General features: G+C 38.3%; 2 protein-coding genes across 2 annotated transcripts; one reads left to right on the plus strand and one right to left on the minus strand.

The window, feature by feature from the left end:
- The first annotated feature begins 2,554 nt into the window (after positions 1 to 2,554).
- Positions 2,555 to 4,543, plus strand: LOC137939306 (glycerol-3-phosphate 2-O-acyltransferase 4-like). Its single transcript, XM_068784582.1, has 2 exons — positions 2,555 to 3,184; positions 3,662 to 4,543. Exons 1-2 carry the CDS (start codon positions 2,555 to 2,557, stop codon positions 4,541 to 4,543), a joined length of 1,512 nt encoding a protein of 503 aa, XP_068640683.1.
- Positions 4,544 to 11,680: 7,137 nt separating this feature from the next.
- On the minus strand, positions 11,681 to 13,875 carry LOC137939543 (probable glycerol-3-phosphate acyltransferase 8). The gene is made up of 2 exons (XM_068784822.1): positions 13,245 to 13,875; positions 11,681 to 12,732 (listed from the first exon to the last, which is right to left on the minus strand). Exons 1-2 carry the CDS (start codon positions 13,866 to 13,868, stop codon positions 11,848 to 11,850), a joined length of 1,509 nt encoding a protein of 502 aa, XP_068640923.1. The 5' UTR covers positions 13,869 to 13,875; the 3' UTR covers positions 11,681 to 11,847.
- Positions 13,876 to 15,590: the final 1,715 nt, after the last annotated feature.

Below are 15,590 nucleotides of genomic sequence, written 5' to 3' on the forward strand. Positions count from 1 at the left end.
TATTTTATTTTAAATTATTTTTGCTTTTATTGAATCATTAAATACTAAAAATAATATTATTTTTTTAAAATAATATTTTTTCTACAAATTTTAAAATCACTGGAAAAGATAGCATCTCTGCCTGTGAATTTATTTCATAAAATTTGCAAGCATACAATGAAATTATAATTTTCTTACAAAATTTATTACAATAAGACATCTGCTAGTGAAATTGCCATCCTGGCGTGCTAATGAAGTCCACTTTTTTTAGTTGTTTGCTAGTAACTCCTCAATTTAACTATTATATGAAGTCCACTTTTTTTAGTTGTTTGCTAGTAACTCCTCAATTTAACTATTATATCTTTTCCTGTTCCCTTGCTAGATAACTTTGGCACTTTATTAGATTACACAATTCTCAATAAATTATTTGAACTTTACATTATTTTTAACATATCCCTAAAGGTTGCCATGCTTCCAATCCATAGAGGATATGATGAAATCACCCTTTACAATTTAACAAAAAATAAAAAAAAGTTTTTTTTTAAATTCTTTTATAAAAATTCATTAGTTCAATAAGGCTATTGAAAAATGCAGAAAAATTATCCATTGCTTAGGGATAGGGATAAAGATAGGATTAGATTCACAGAGATTTGATCCAATACGAAAAATTATTTGGTGCGAAACGGCTATTTCAACCATCCGATTATGATCAATGGCTGATCGGACGGTTGAGATAGCCGTTGATTAGACAACTGAAATAGCCATTGATCGAACGACTAAGATAGCCGTTGATCATGATCGGACGACTAAAATAGCTATTGATCATGATCGGACAACTAATATAGCCGTTTCGCATGTTTCACACCAAATATTTTTCGTATTGGATCAGCCCTCTAGATTCACATACCCATATGTGTTTTTGTAGGGACAAGTTTTTTTATTCCATGGCCTTCAAGGATGAAGGATATGGTATCTTGATTGAGCATAAAAGTTGAAGGATGGTTTTTCCCAAGTAAGAGATCTACACAAGGTGCTTTATTCACAAAGAAAAATAGTTCTCCTACACCTTTCTAACAACAATGTTGTGTAAGAGTCTCAAGCTTATCTTGCTTCAATTACTAATGAAGCATTTGTCATTTACAAGAAAGCAACAGTTTTCATGTCACAATATTGAATTAGAGCATTTACAGTTGTTGCATTTACAATGAAAAATGATCTCAGAACTATTCAATGCTTTCAATCACCAAAACATATATCATTTTCATCAAACCAGTTTGATGTTCACATCGTTTCTTAAATTAACCTAGCTTTTCAACTTCATCGTCGAATGCTTCTTTCAACATGATATGATCTGAACATATCTGACTGCTCCAGTTTTACCAGTTTATAAACTAGATCAATCGGCTGCATCCATCAATTTTAAACGAAATCAAAATGGAGAGGACTCCAGTTCTGGGTGTATCTGGTTCGGTTATAACTTTCAAGAAGAAACCCATTAAAGAGAAGTGGCCAAAAGGGTAGAGAGAGACAGAGCTAGAGTTAGGTTTAGGCCATTGGGGTTTTATATCTACTTCTTATCTACTTTCTAATGGAGACATTTCTTCTTGCTCACAAAATCCAAACAAGTCATTCCAACCACTCCTACCAAACCGATGGAGATGGAGAAATGGAGATGTCTGTGGCGAGAGCGGTACAACGGTCTGGAGGTAGCTTATCTCTCTCATGCATTCAGGCTGAACAAGTTATAGGACACATGGATCATTCGAAAAACTTCAAATGCAAAAATGAATGAGTACTCTTTGGTAAACTACAAGTTTAATTCTTTAATTTTTCTCGAATTTTGACCTCCTTTTGTGCTTATGTTATCTCCTTGCTAAGTCGACGATGACATTTCGGTTTCATTAAGATTATATATATAGAGGCGTGATCCAATACGAAAGCCTCTATCGTGGCGAAAGTTACGAAATGAGATTTGATTGGACGATATGTTATAATATAAAGTAATATTTATTATAATTACAAAATTGCCACGTTTAAAATGATCATTTAGTAGGAAATTATATTTATATAATATTTATTTGGTTATTCTCCTAATTCAGTTCATATTATTAATAAAAAGAATTGTTATTAATAAAAATAAAATCTCTGTTTGCTTTAGGGTTTTGGAGGCTGGATATGTTGGAGACATGGATGACTAGCACCTTCAACAAACATGAATGAGATCATCAAGTCAGTGTGAGTTTCTCTGTTTTTTTAATCTAATCAATTTATTGAGGATTTTGACCGTAGAAAGAGAGGAAGAGAGAGCTTCAGAACGCAATTCAGGCACCCAAAAATGGTATTTCCACACTCGACCCTCCCTTTATCTCAGTTGATCAGCGTAGGTTTGACAAAATCCGAATGACCTAGAAAAAAATAACCCTCCATTAACGTCATCTGAAGCAGCCATTAGTTTCACCATTAACGAATTAACCCGTCTTTGCCATCACCGATTTAAACCGTTACCTCCATTCATTCTTCAATGCGAGAGCAGCTCTCCGATAATCCTCTCTCCTCAGGGTCTGCAATCAAAGCCATGTCCCCTCCACCACCAAGAACCTTCCCATCAATCGCCACCTGCGACCCCACGAACAGAGAATCCCACTCCATAGCTGCCGATCTCGACGGGACCCTCCTTATCTCCCGTTCATCCTTTCCTTACTTCCTCCTCATCGCCATCGAAGCGGGTAGCCTTCTCCGCGGCGCTCTCCTCCTCTTCCTCTCCCCGACTATCTACTTTCTCTATAGATGCTTCTCCGAGTCGCTGGCCATCCAGTTGATGATCTTCGTCTCCGTCGCCGGGGTCAAGTTCCGGAACCTGCAGCTGGCGGCCAGGGCGGTGCTGCCGAGGTTTTATGCCGGGGATGTGAGGGAGGAGAGCTGGCGGGTGTTCAGCCGCTGCGGCGGCAGGAGAGTGATCGTTACGGCGAACCCGACGTTCATGGTGGAGGCGTTCGTGAAGGAGTTTCTGGGAGCGGACACGGTGCTGGGAACGGAGATTGAGGTCGACGGTCGGACGGGGAGAGCAACGGGATTTGTTAAAAAGCCGGGGGTGTTGGTGGGAAAGAAGAAAATGTGGGCCCTCGAGATGGAGTTAGGGGATGAGCTGCCCCACTTGGCGATCGGAGATCGAGAATCAGATCATGACTTCATGGCCGTCTGCAAGGTTTTTTTTTTTTATAATAATTCTTTTTCTAGGATTTATATTAATTATTATACACGGTCGAGCCGAAAAGCCATTTGGTGCTAAATAATTATCTTAACCGTCCGATCGTGTTGAGATAACCGTTGATCTTGATCGGACGGCTGAGATAGCATATCGCACCAAATAATTTTTCATATTGGATTGACCCTCTATTAATATATTCTTTATGTAGTAAAAATAAGACATCAACGGTCTAGATTCCATTAAAGTAATTAATGACAAAATTACCCTTCTATCATCTCGTTTCTTACATTTATAAACGGGTCGAAACAACCATGAAAAAATGCCAAATGGTGGGGTACTTTTGTCATTACACGTATTTTTTTTGTCAATTCTCTAATTTGATATTTTTTATAATTTTATTTTGTAATGACTAAAATGCCCAGTGTAAAGAAGGTATTCGCCATGCACTCATTTAAATGTCAATATGACGTGCAGGAAGCTTATATGGTCCACCCGGACCCAATGGCGACGCCGGTTTCCCTAGACCGGCTGAACCATCCGGTGATCTTCCACGACGGACGATTCGTCCAAATGCCGACCCCGCTGACGGCCTTCCTCACCTTCTTATGGATGCCCATCGGCTTCCTCCTAGCTCACCTCCGCATCTACGTCAACCTCCCTCTTCGTGGTGCCATAGTCGGCCACTCTTACCGTCTCCTCGGCATCAAGCTCCTCATCCGTGGCAAACCGCCCGGCCCCCCTTCCCCAGGCTCCCCCGGCAACCTCTACGTCTGCAACCACCGTACGATGCTCGACCCCATCATCATCTCCAACGCCCTCAACCGCAAGGTCTCCTGCGTCACCTACAGCCTCGGCCGCTTCTCCGAGCTCATCAGCCCCCTCCGCGCCGTCCCTCTAACCCGCGACCGTGCCGCCGACGCCGCCCGGATAGCTGCCCTGCTGCGCGACGGCGACCTGGTCATCTGCCCCGAGGGGACTACTTGCCGGGAGCCCTTCCTACTACGCTTCAGCGCGCTTTTCGCGGAGCTCAGCGACCGCATCGTCCCTGTCGCGGTCGACGCGAAGATGAGCATGTTCCACGGGACGACGGTGAAGGGGTGGAAGTCGATGGACCCGTACTTCTTCTTCATGAACCCGAGGCCGCAGTACCAGGTGACGTTCCTGGAGCCGTTGCCGGAGAAGCTGACCTGCAAGGGCGGGAAGTCCGCCATCGAAGTGGCGAACCATGTGCAGAGGCTGCTGGGGGGAACCCTGGGGTTTGAATGCACTTCCCTGACGAGGAGGGATAAGTACATGACGCTGGCGGGCTACGATGGGAACGTGGATTCTAAGAAGAAGAAGCAAAGAGAAGAGTAGATCTAGAGTCATTTAGAGAATTTATAGAGGGTAATTCGGGTATTACATCATTAGAGAAGTATTTATCTTGTATTAAACTTTTTATTTGCTATATAGATATGAGAAGCATCTCGTTTGATTGACCAACCAAATGGTGATTATTCCTCTCAATATATAATTAGTTAATAATATTTACATATTAACCTAAGTACACTTACAAGTAAGGGTGACACCAAGCCAAACAGGCTCGTAAATCGATCGAGCTCGGCTCAAAATAAACTCAGCTCAGTTTAGTGTTTACTTGAGCTCGGCTCAAGCTCAAGCTTGAAATAAGGCTCGTTAAGTATAACAAGTCAAACTTGAGATTTTCCAAAGTGAATCGACTCATTAGGATAGATTTTTTTACGAAAATACTCTTTACTCTGATTGCTCTCATCAATTCCCTCTTTAGTTGGTTGATATTTGCTCTTGTTTACCTCAAACCTCAAAGACAATCGATCGTTCAACCCTTTTGGGTTCCTCAACATCTGTTGTTTGCCAATGAAATAAACATTATTGATTGAAGTGTTTACTCTTTTTGTTAGGTCTATTAAACTGGTTATTATATATTAGTATGCTCCATTGTAAAGTATTGGACTCCTTCTATGACACTTTGCAAGTCAATGGTACCAAGGTCATCACAATATTTTCTTTATTTTCTTTTGTAATTTTTATTGTAATTTAGAAGTTTTAAATGTAGGTTGGAGTTTGAACCCGACTCGAGCTTGGACTCAAACACGATTAAAATTGGGACATTAAGGTTTTTACCCCATTTTAAAAACTTAATTCGATAAATGATGTCACTTTGAACTTATTTAGAAAAATACCCAAATTCGACCTGTCCAATGTACATGTGTACAGTCAAAGGTGACACGTAAACTTTGACTGAATACGTGTTGCCCCATCATCAACAATGTGTGAGTAGATAGACACATCGACTGCCACATCACAATTTTGACCCATCGGCAGCCAGATAAGATGCCATCTTCTTCTCTGTTCATCCTCTCGCCGCCCCTTTCTCAAAACCAAATCCTATCATTTCATCTCCTTGTCGCTCCCTCTCTTAATACCCTATCATCCACCCTCTTGCCGCCCCTCCTCTCAAAACCGATGCCCTACTCACCTCCAAACCCGAATTTGAAATTCAGAAACCGATTTAGTAGGGTGCTTTTTTAGGGCTTTTGTTAATTAAATCTAATTATTGTGTTTAATTATAATATTGATTTGAATTTAGGTGTTTAATTACTGTATTCATTTTTTTGTGATTTACTGTTTAATTTCTGATTTTATGTTAATGAAATTTCTATCAATTGCAGATAAATTAAAATTATTGTAAAGTTTAATTGAAACTTGATTGAATTTCCCTCTCTGTATTTATTAATTTTCTATATTTTATTTATGGATTCCTATGCCATTGAATGTTGTATTTTCTGAAGTTGCTAGTTTAATTTTAGTTTAATTTTTGATTTATACATTTAGTTTAATTTTCTGATTTGTGAAGTTGCAGTTTACTCTATTGAGATACGATTTGCAGGATTTTTAGTTTCTAGTTGTTGTTAAATAAAGTTGAAGTATCATGGAATGATCATGCCACGTGGTGAGGAGATTTGGGTGTTATAAATATCCACCACATGAGTTTTTTTGTTTTGTTTTGTTTATGTTTTCTTGTGTTTGCCCTAATTACAAGGTGGTACAAAGTTTCATTAAGAGTAGGTTAGGTAATGGAGGTTGGATTGAGTCCAACGCAAACTAGGTCGAGTTGCCTGCAAGGGCGTTCATTAGCCAACGAAATCCGACCCCCATCACAGACAAGGTCCAGTTCGTAGTGACTACGAAGTCATATGGGGCTCTACCAGGGGTGTTCGGTGAATTTGGACTTAGGTGTGTTTTTGCATTGTAAGGACTAGTCATAAAAATTAGAACTTAAATAATTTTTTTGCATAAATAAACTCTTACTAATGTATGTAGACTTTATATATAATATGGCGTCAGTTGTGGGTTCTTTTGTCGATACTATGGAAAATTGAAGGAGAAGTCTGGATATTTTGATAGTTATGATGGAGGTCAATCATGATTCAAAAGGATTGCAGTTTCAACTAAGTTTAGTGAGTTCTTAGTAATGATGTATGAAGTCACGGGGTGGGATGGTGATACTCATCCAATGATTATTAAGGCTAAAGTTCCATTTTTGGACTGGGTTTTATTATTGTAAATGTGGAAGATGATTATGATTTGACTGAATTATTTGAGATGGCTTCAAGTAATCGATCTATGGTTGAGATTTACTTAGAAAAGAAGGTATTAAGACCAAGAGCCCATGGAAGGGAAGATACGAGGAATCAAAACTTTATTGGTGAAACATCCTATCCCCAGGAACAATAATTACTACGTACACAGGAGTAAGTATTTATGTTCGTATATTTATGATATAAATTGTTAAGTTTACATGACTTGTTTTTAAATACAAACAATTATCTATATAGGTTTCATACATAAGGGCATGAAGTGGAGTTTTTGAACCCCTTGTCTATTGCATCACTATCTGAGTGTGGAACATCTTCTTCTATGTTATTTTTTACCCTTTTGTTGTTAAATGTGTGATGTTTATGCAATCCGTAATCGGATTTTTATGTTTAATATTGTGTTTATTCAAGGTTGTTAATGATGATAATAGTGATAGTTTTAGTGATAATGATATTGGTTTAGAATATATTGAACGGGAGGGGGATGAGATATTCAAAGTCGGGGTTCATAGTAACAGAGTTGAAAAAACAAATGGAATTGGGCACCTGGATATACATATGAAGATGCCTCGGAGGTTAATACTAGATGTATCAAAGATGATTTTAGAATAATAAATATTTCAGACTCAACAACAAATGATATCAGCGTGGGTCAAATATTTGAGGATAAGTCCCAAATGATATATTTTTTGAGAAAATACTCGATTGAAAAACATGTCCAGTATAAGACATTGAGGTCTAGCAGTTATGATTATAAAATTAAATATGCCACAGATGGATGTCCTCGGAGTATTTTTGCATCATGTGATTGAAGGATTCATCAATTTAAGATAAAAAAGTATGGTGGAGATCACACATGTGTTAATAGTACTATTCATCATGATAATCATCTGAGTACAACATCTTTCATTTGTAAAGTTATTATGCCAACAATGAGGACGCAATTTACTTTGATTCCTAATGATATTTAGTAGATCATGAAAGATAAATATCATATCTATGTAAAGTATGAGAAAGCATGGAGAGCAAAAGGCATGGCTATGAAAGCAATTTATGGTGATTGGGCTGAATCATATAATCTTTTGTCATAGTTTTTAGATGCAATAAAAGACGTGAATCCAGTTAATGAATATATTGTATTGTGATGAATTTGGCCATGAAAAGATGTTTAAATGTGTTTTTTTGGGCATTTGGGTCATCTATTGCAGGATTCCAATACTATAAACCCCTTATTAATGTTAATTGAACAAATTTATATGAGAAGTATCCTACATGTCTGTTGATTGCTACTATTCTTGATAAGAATGATGGTATTTTCCCTCTTGCTTTTGCTATTGTTGAATCATAAAATAAAAAAAGTTGGGCATGGTTTTTAGCTTGACTAGATCATTTTGTTATTAAAGGAAGAAGACCATTTACTTTGATTTCAGATCGACAAAAGGGTTTGATAAGAGCAGTCCAGAGACAATTTCCACCTTCATAATATTTTCATTATTTTGTGTGCATTATATAGTTGCCAATTTCAAGAAGATGTTCAAAAATGAAACATTGAGTGCTCTCATATGATCTGCAGCATAGAAGACAAATGTTATAGAATTTGATCATACAATGAAGTTGATTGAGCAGCAAAGTGAGAGAGCGAAAAAATTATTCACAGAAGGAGAATTAAGTCCGGAGTTTTGGTCATTGGTGCACGATGGCAATGTTTGCTTTGGTGTGATGACCACCAATATGTCTGAAAGCTTTAATAGTGTTCTGAAAGGTGCTAGAAGTCTTCCAATTCAAGCATTGGTGGCATCAACCTTTTATAGATTAAATAATTTTTTTTATGAAAATACATGAATTTGCAGGAAAAATGACATTGTTCTGTACTCCCTCTATTGATGCTTCTCTAAAAATAAGATGGATACAACAAGAGTATGTCATGTACATCGGTATCAGAATAATGTGTATGAAATCTCTGTGGATCATGAAAGGTTGTATCAGGTTGATTTAGAGAATATGACATGTACATGCCCCACTTTCAAATGAAAAAAAAATCCTGGTACCCATGCCATTGCAATGTGTGGAAAAATCAATTATGATTTCAATCAATTGTGTGGTCATTGGTATACAAGAGAGGCATATAGACAAACATATGTAATTGGATTCTATCCTCCTAAAAATAAACTCTATTGGCTTAATATGGGTGTACGAGTTATTCCGCCTATTGCAAGGAAGCAACCAGGTCATCCACCTTCAGTTCGTATACGTACAAAAATGGATAAAGGATAACGGGGTACCTATGTATGTGGTAGATGTAAACAATCGGGACATAATTCTAGAAAATGTCGAAACCTGCCAGTTAGCGCCCCAATAAATGCTTCAGGAAGTAACAATCCAAGGTGACCATTTTCATTACTTATGAAATTTAAGTATTACTATTGATAATTGTCTTTTGTTTTTTGGTATTTTATATGTATTAATTAGTCGTTTTAAAATTTTATAATTTGTAGACGTTCTTAGTTGAAGTTGTGGTTAGTGCCCATTGGGTAAAGATAACTGGATTCCAGGTATATATTTCATCTATGTTGTTTTATTATTTCTCTTAGTCTAAAGGTTTTCAAAAGCTATGTAAATAGATCCTAAGATTCGACACTTTCAGCTTCCAATGATTGTGCTAATTCAACTCTCTTGATGACTTCAAGCCAACAAGAAAACAAGAAATAGGGCTTATGACTTGCTGGCGAAAATTGGTCATGTATGTGGAGATGAAGATCAGGGTCGAAAGAAGGAAAACTTGCAACATTTCTTTAACATGGTAATGGGTATAGTAGATTCACTTTTACAAACTGCACAATTGCCACCTTTTAGTTTCAAACGACTGATAATTGCCACCTTTTAGGCCTACTGAAGGTAGTTGTGGCCAAATCACAAGTTGAGGGATTGTAGACACACTTGAAAAGCATGGTTGAAGCATGGTTGTGACCTTTCCTATCAATTGGAAAATGACAAGTTAGCAAAGAAGTTTTGAAGGAAAGAGTGCTTCAGGTGCCCTTTCTGTCGAAGGGTCGAAGTTAAAGAACTCACAGCACAAAAAAAGCAACAAGGGCAAATCAAGTTGATCAAATGTTGTCTAGAGATTTTGTTTGTTTTTTGTGGCTTGAAGAAGCAATGTGTGAACAGAGAAAGGTGCTCGTTCCTTATGTGGCCATTTATTTATCCTCAAAAGAGGCACCTAAGGTGAAAGGAATGAGGGATAGAGACAACTCTGGAATGACGTCGTGTATGTTTGTCTTCAAGAGAGGTTATTTATTTATTTAATTATTATTCTTTCTAATTTTAAAGCGCTAACTTGGCCAATTTTGAGGTGAAATATTGGTTTTGTGTTGTCAGTTCAAAGAAAGATGTCTTGAACATACAGTGATGCAATCACCCGAGAATTCAGATTCTATCAAGTTTTAATTTTTTTTTTAAAAATTACCCTTTATTTATACTTTATTTTACATGAATTTTTATATTCTTTGACATTTTGATGTAAAATCAATTATTAATGTATGACTTCCTTTTACATCCATCCTTGTTTATTATTGTAAATATAAGGTAATAAAATGTGTACTGATAAATTTGATTTTTAAAGTCTAAAATATTTTTTTAAAATTAATAAATATTTTAAATCGATAATAAAAAGTATTAAATAGGTAAGAGTAAGATTTTTAATTAGTTAATATAATAATTTTATATTCATATTTTTCAGTTAATAAATATTTTAAATCAATAATAAAAGGTGTTAAATTGGTAGAGTAAGATTTTTAATTAATTAATATATTTTTAATAATTTATTATTTTATAAATAAGGTGATAAAAGTGTACTGATAAATTGTATTTTTAAACTCTAAAATAACTTTTTTGTATATTTTTTTCAATTTATAAATATTTTAAATCGATAATAAATGGGTAAGAGTAATATTTTTTTAATTTTTAAATATTTTAAATTAGTAAGAGTAAGATTTTTAATTTATTAGTACACTTATTTTATTTTTTATTTTTTAAAATATGAAGCAATTAAAAGTATTACGATAAATTTTATTTTTAAACTCTAATATATAATTTTCATATTTTTTTAGTTAACAAATATTTTAATCGATAATAAATGGTGTTAAATAGGTCAGAGTTAAAATTTTAATTATTTATTATATATTTTTATAATTTATTATTTTAAATATAAGGTAATAAAAAGTGTATTCATAAATTTGATTTTTAAAATAAAAAATTTTAATTCAATTTGTTTGTCTTTTAATGACGTGGCATCTTATCTGGCTACTAACGGGTCAGAATTATTATGTGGCAGTCGATGTGTTAATCTACTCACGCAGTGTTGATGATGTGGTGACACATAATTATTCAAAGTTTACGTGTCACCTTTGACTATATACATGTACAATGGATTGGTCAAAGTTGGGTATTTTTCTAAATAAGTTTAATGTGACGTCATTTATCGAATTAAGTTTTTAAAAATGAGTAAAAACCTAAATGTCCCTTAAAACTTTTGGGCTCATGTTCGATTCCAATTTTATATTCAAGGCTAGGCTCGAAGCTAAGCTCGAGTTTAAAGTATTCAGATCAAGCCAAACTCGAAGAGCTGCAAGTTCCAACTTGGTTCGTCCCCTACTTATAAGGAATCACGATTCAACGAGTTGACTCTGAACTTCAACCCGTCAAATAGATGGTTTCGGTGGGAATCACCGTTTGTATTCCTAGTGATTCACCCTCCAACTAAGTTCACCCTTTAGATTCAGACCTTACTGAGTTGAAACCATGACCATCATCAGATATGAGCGAAAAAGAAGGCAAAACAGCTTAGATAAAGGCTTTTAAGATTTTTGAGACAGTCGCCATGAGACGGCAATAAATGAAGGTCTTAAATTATTCGGTTCCAACTGAAACACAAAATTTTTTGCTTGGATCTTTCGAAAGCAAGTAATACATGAAAAGGGAGTATCTAACACAGATGTAGTTGAAGCGATACCAGTACCACTGCAGATCCTCTTCCCTTGCTGCTGCTTACAGTGCCACTTTAATGGAGGAAACAGCAGCCTCCACCCTCCCGTCGTTGCCACTGAGTGCCATGTATTTGTCCTTCCTGGTTAACACGGTGCACTGAAACCCAAGCGTCGCCCCGAGCAACTGCTGCACTTGGTTAGCGATGTCAATCGCCGGTGTCCCGCTCTTGTACGTCCACTCCCCCGGCAACCCGTCCAAGATGGTGACCTCGTACCGAACCCTAGGGTTCATGAAGAAGAAGTAAACGTCCAAGGACTTCCACCCCCTAGCCGTGTTCCCGTGGAACATGCTTTGTCTGCTTTCGATAGCCACCGGAACGATCCGATCACTCAACTCGGCGAAAAGCTGGCTGAACCGGAGCAAGTATCGCTCACGACATGTCGTCCCCTCGGGGCAGATTATCAAATCGCCGCTGTTCAGGAAGGAAGAGATCAGTCTCCTATCGGTTGGTCTGTGACGAGTGAGTCGAACTAGCGGAATAGGGGACAACAATTCCGACATGCGGCCGAGGCTGTATGTAACGGTGGAGACTTTACGTTTCAGAGCTACATGGATCATTACAGCGTCGAGTAAGGTCCGGTGATTGCAGACGAACATCGAGCCAGGTGAGTTCGGGGAGGGCGGCGGCGGCGGAGTGCCATGAACAATGACATGGACTCCGATTCGATGGTATATGGGAATAACCAGATGAATGGGAAGGAAAGAGTGGAGATGAACACGAACAAGAGCAAGGAGGAAACCAAAAGGGAGCCAGATGTAGACGATGAGAGCATTGATAGGTGTTGGCCGCTCGATAAGCCGGCCGTCGTGGAAAATGATCGGTTTGTTCAGGCAATCCGGCGGGACTACAGCAGCCGATGGGTCTGGGTGCACCATGTAACATTCCTGCAAGTGTATTATTCAAGTTAATGAAATCAAGAAGCAGCCTGAGCCATTCCTAGGGTCTTTTTCTTTTTAAGGGTAGGGGCTCCCTTGTAAACAAAGAAAAGAGTCACATTCCTAGGGTCCTTTTTCTTTTAATAGATCCTGAAATAAATGGCCTGAGCCCTGGAGGGGAAAGCCTCACTAATGTTCACCAACCAGGGTTACAGAGACTACCTGTTAGAGTTACCCTCTAACTCGGTCAGAGACTGAGTTACAGAGACTTTTGGTTAACTCGATGATCACTCGGTTGATCAAAACATGATTTTGTTGCAGAAAATAGACTCACCTTATTCTCCAACCAGTTGCCTAATAATGTTTTCTGTAGTCTTAATAATTTCAACCTAATTAGTTTTTTTGGGGTCTAAAACGAACTTGATTCGGTGGCTTTTCTGACCGATGAGTTCTAGGACGAGTTAAGACTCAAAGCCATGCACCCATGTTAAAATGTCCTACGAATGCATGCATTAACGTGCCTTGCAAATTGCCGTGAAATCGTAATCGGATTCTCCGTTTCCGATCGCCAGGTCCGCCAATTCACCGCAGAGAACTCGCTCGACCGCACGCACCTTCAGCTCTCCCGCCACCACCCCAGGGCTTTTCACGAGTCCCGTCGCCCTCCCTGTCCATCGGTTCACCTCAATTTCCGTCCCGACCACCGCATTGGCGCGGAGGAACTCCACCGCAAATGGCTCGACCATGATGATCGGGTCCGAGGTCACCAGGATCCGCCTCTTGCAGGCCCCGATTACCCGCCAAGCATCTTCCCTTACGTCAGAAGCGTAGAACTTGGGCAAAACTGCCTTCGCCACCAGCTGGATGTCCCGGATCTTCAAACCGGACATGGAGACGAAGATCATCATCTGGGTAGCTAAAGACCCCGAGACGAAGCTACGGAGGAAGCAGATGAGAGGATAGAGGAGGAGAAGGAACGCACCGCGAAGGAAGCTCCCGGCTTCAATCGCGACGAGGAAGAAGTAGGGGAAAGAAGACCGGGAAAAGAACACGGCCCCATCAAGATCAGCAACCACTGTCTGCTCTTCCCTTCCCTTGGGGTCACAGTAGCAGATACCCAGAAAGCTCCGGCGAGCACCGGCCATCTCTTACAGTCAGAAAAACACAGGGAAGGAGTTGCAGAGAAGGAGAGAGATTTCTAGTCTTGAGGGACGTAAAGAGATTTAAATGAGGTGGGAGCTATCAGAAGCTTTTAAATCAGGATCGTGCAGCCGAGAAGGGAAAATATTAACATCCTGAATCTAACCCCTTGATGGAAGGCCAATCTGGCCTCCACGTGGAGGGTATCGAAGAATCTACCAGTACCAAAAGAAGATCAGGAAAGAAGTCTCAGAAATAACAGGTGTCCCGTTTATATTTGGTGCCACTGGTCACTGTCTTCTTCGAGGTTGTTGGGCCATCTCTCCATTGTATCTTCTCCAGAGTGGTTGAATTCTAACATAAAAACAAAAACCCTGGTTAGGGTCTAAATGGAACATATATTGGCTTAAAACAAAGATCTCTTATTGACCTTTCGAACAAACAAACTTCTGCTCCTCCATTGTGATTAGATCAGCTATAAGAATGAGCCTCATTCACTGGAATAGACATCACTGGGAAAGTTTTAGAGGCAAGAGTTTTTCATTAACACTGGTAGAGATATGAGCCACTTCTAACACTTTTTATGATATTAGAGTTTATGACGATGAAGTTAATGTTGGGCAAATGAAGGAAAGCTTTGCATAACTTCCTTTCCAAGTGTGGAGACAGCATCAAAGTTTCACTTCCTGATGGAGATCGCAAACAGTACTTCTTTACCTCTCTCCCTCCTGTCACTTTTCTAATCATGAATGATACTGGAGATGTTCGATCAATTACTCTGAATTCCCAAGTGCCAACAAAGACCTTCTTTATGACTCGTCTCCATCTTGGTGAAAGAAAACCTCGATTCCCAAAGTAGTTGGCCTATGCCAAGTTTCACTGGACTTAAATAGAGTGCTATAAATAGGTTGCAAAAAATCTGAGATCTTCGCTATCAGATTGCTGCTTTTTATCAATCACTGCTGTGAATTTTAGTGTTCGTTCTCTCCCTTGACTGCTGAGCAGCTTGACATCGTGCTTGATCGATATGGGCTACTACTCTCTTAGGGAGTGTTTATGCTAATGGGAACCCTACTGATCAGAAAATACTCACCCTACTGATCTTCTTAGTGAGGAAAACAAAACAAAAACACTGAGATAGGAAACTAAGGCATATTCTTCTTCTTCTTCTTCTTCTTCTTCTTCTTCTTCTTCTTCTTCTCCTTCTTCTTCTTCTTCTTCTTCTTCTTATTCTTCTTCTTCTTTTTCTTCTTCTTCTTCTTCTTCTTCTTCTTCTTCTTCTTCTTCTTCGTCTTCTTTTTGTACTTTTTTATCATCAATCGGATGCAAGGAAGTAAACAGACTTACTGGGGAGGCTGAAACAGTCACAGTGTAATGATATTTGAAGAGTACATAATGGAAGAAGTAAAACCCATTAAAGTACTGCTTAAATGTGTTTATTTTCCTCTTTTTCCTTAGATTTGTATCTTATCACACTAACTTTTCAACTTGTTGGGTAAAAGTTAGTAGCAATTAGGAACAAGGATGACCCACTCAGCAGGGTAGTGGTTGGGTATTAAAGCAACAACTTCAAGTGCAGTTGCTATCTGCTTTTAAGTTGTGAGAGGAAGAAGATGATTCCACAAGAACATGTTTCATTGTGCTGCCTTTGCACTTATAGAATGGGAGATCATTATGCATGTGTTTAATGCATCGTTTTAGGATCTGGGTAGGTACAAGGTAGGAAG

Source organism: Aristolochia californica, unplaced genomic scaffold (assembly GCF_029961685.1).
Source record: "Aristolochia californica isolate CCGP_79_NKW_82.1479 unplaced genomic scaffold, dmAriCali1.0.hap1 SCAF_8, whole genome shotgun sequence".
Lineage (NCBI taxonomy): Eukaryota > Viridiplantae > Streptophyta > Magnoliopsida > Piperales > Aristolochiaceae > Aristolochia > Aristolochia californica.

Excerpts from the sequence above, each read along its gene's own strand:
- LOC137939543 (XM_068784822.1), bottom strand. The coding sequence starts at position 13,868 with ATGGCCGGTGCTCGCCGGAGCTTTCTGGGTATCTGCTACTGTGACCCC. Across the intron at positions 12,733-13,244 it reads ATTTCACGGCAATTTGCAAG|GAATGTTACATGGTGCACCC; the intron begins GCACGTTAATGC and ends ATACACTTGCAG.
- LOC137939306 (XM_068784582.1), top strand. The coding sequence starts at position 2,555 with ATGTCCCCTCCACCACCAAGAACCTTCCCATCAATCGCCACCTGCGAC. Across the intron at positions 3,185-3,661 it reads ACTTCATGGCCGTCTGCAAG|GAAGCTTATATGGTCCACCC; the intron begins GTTTTTTTTTTT and ends TATGACGTGCAG.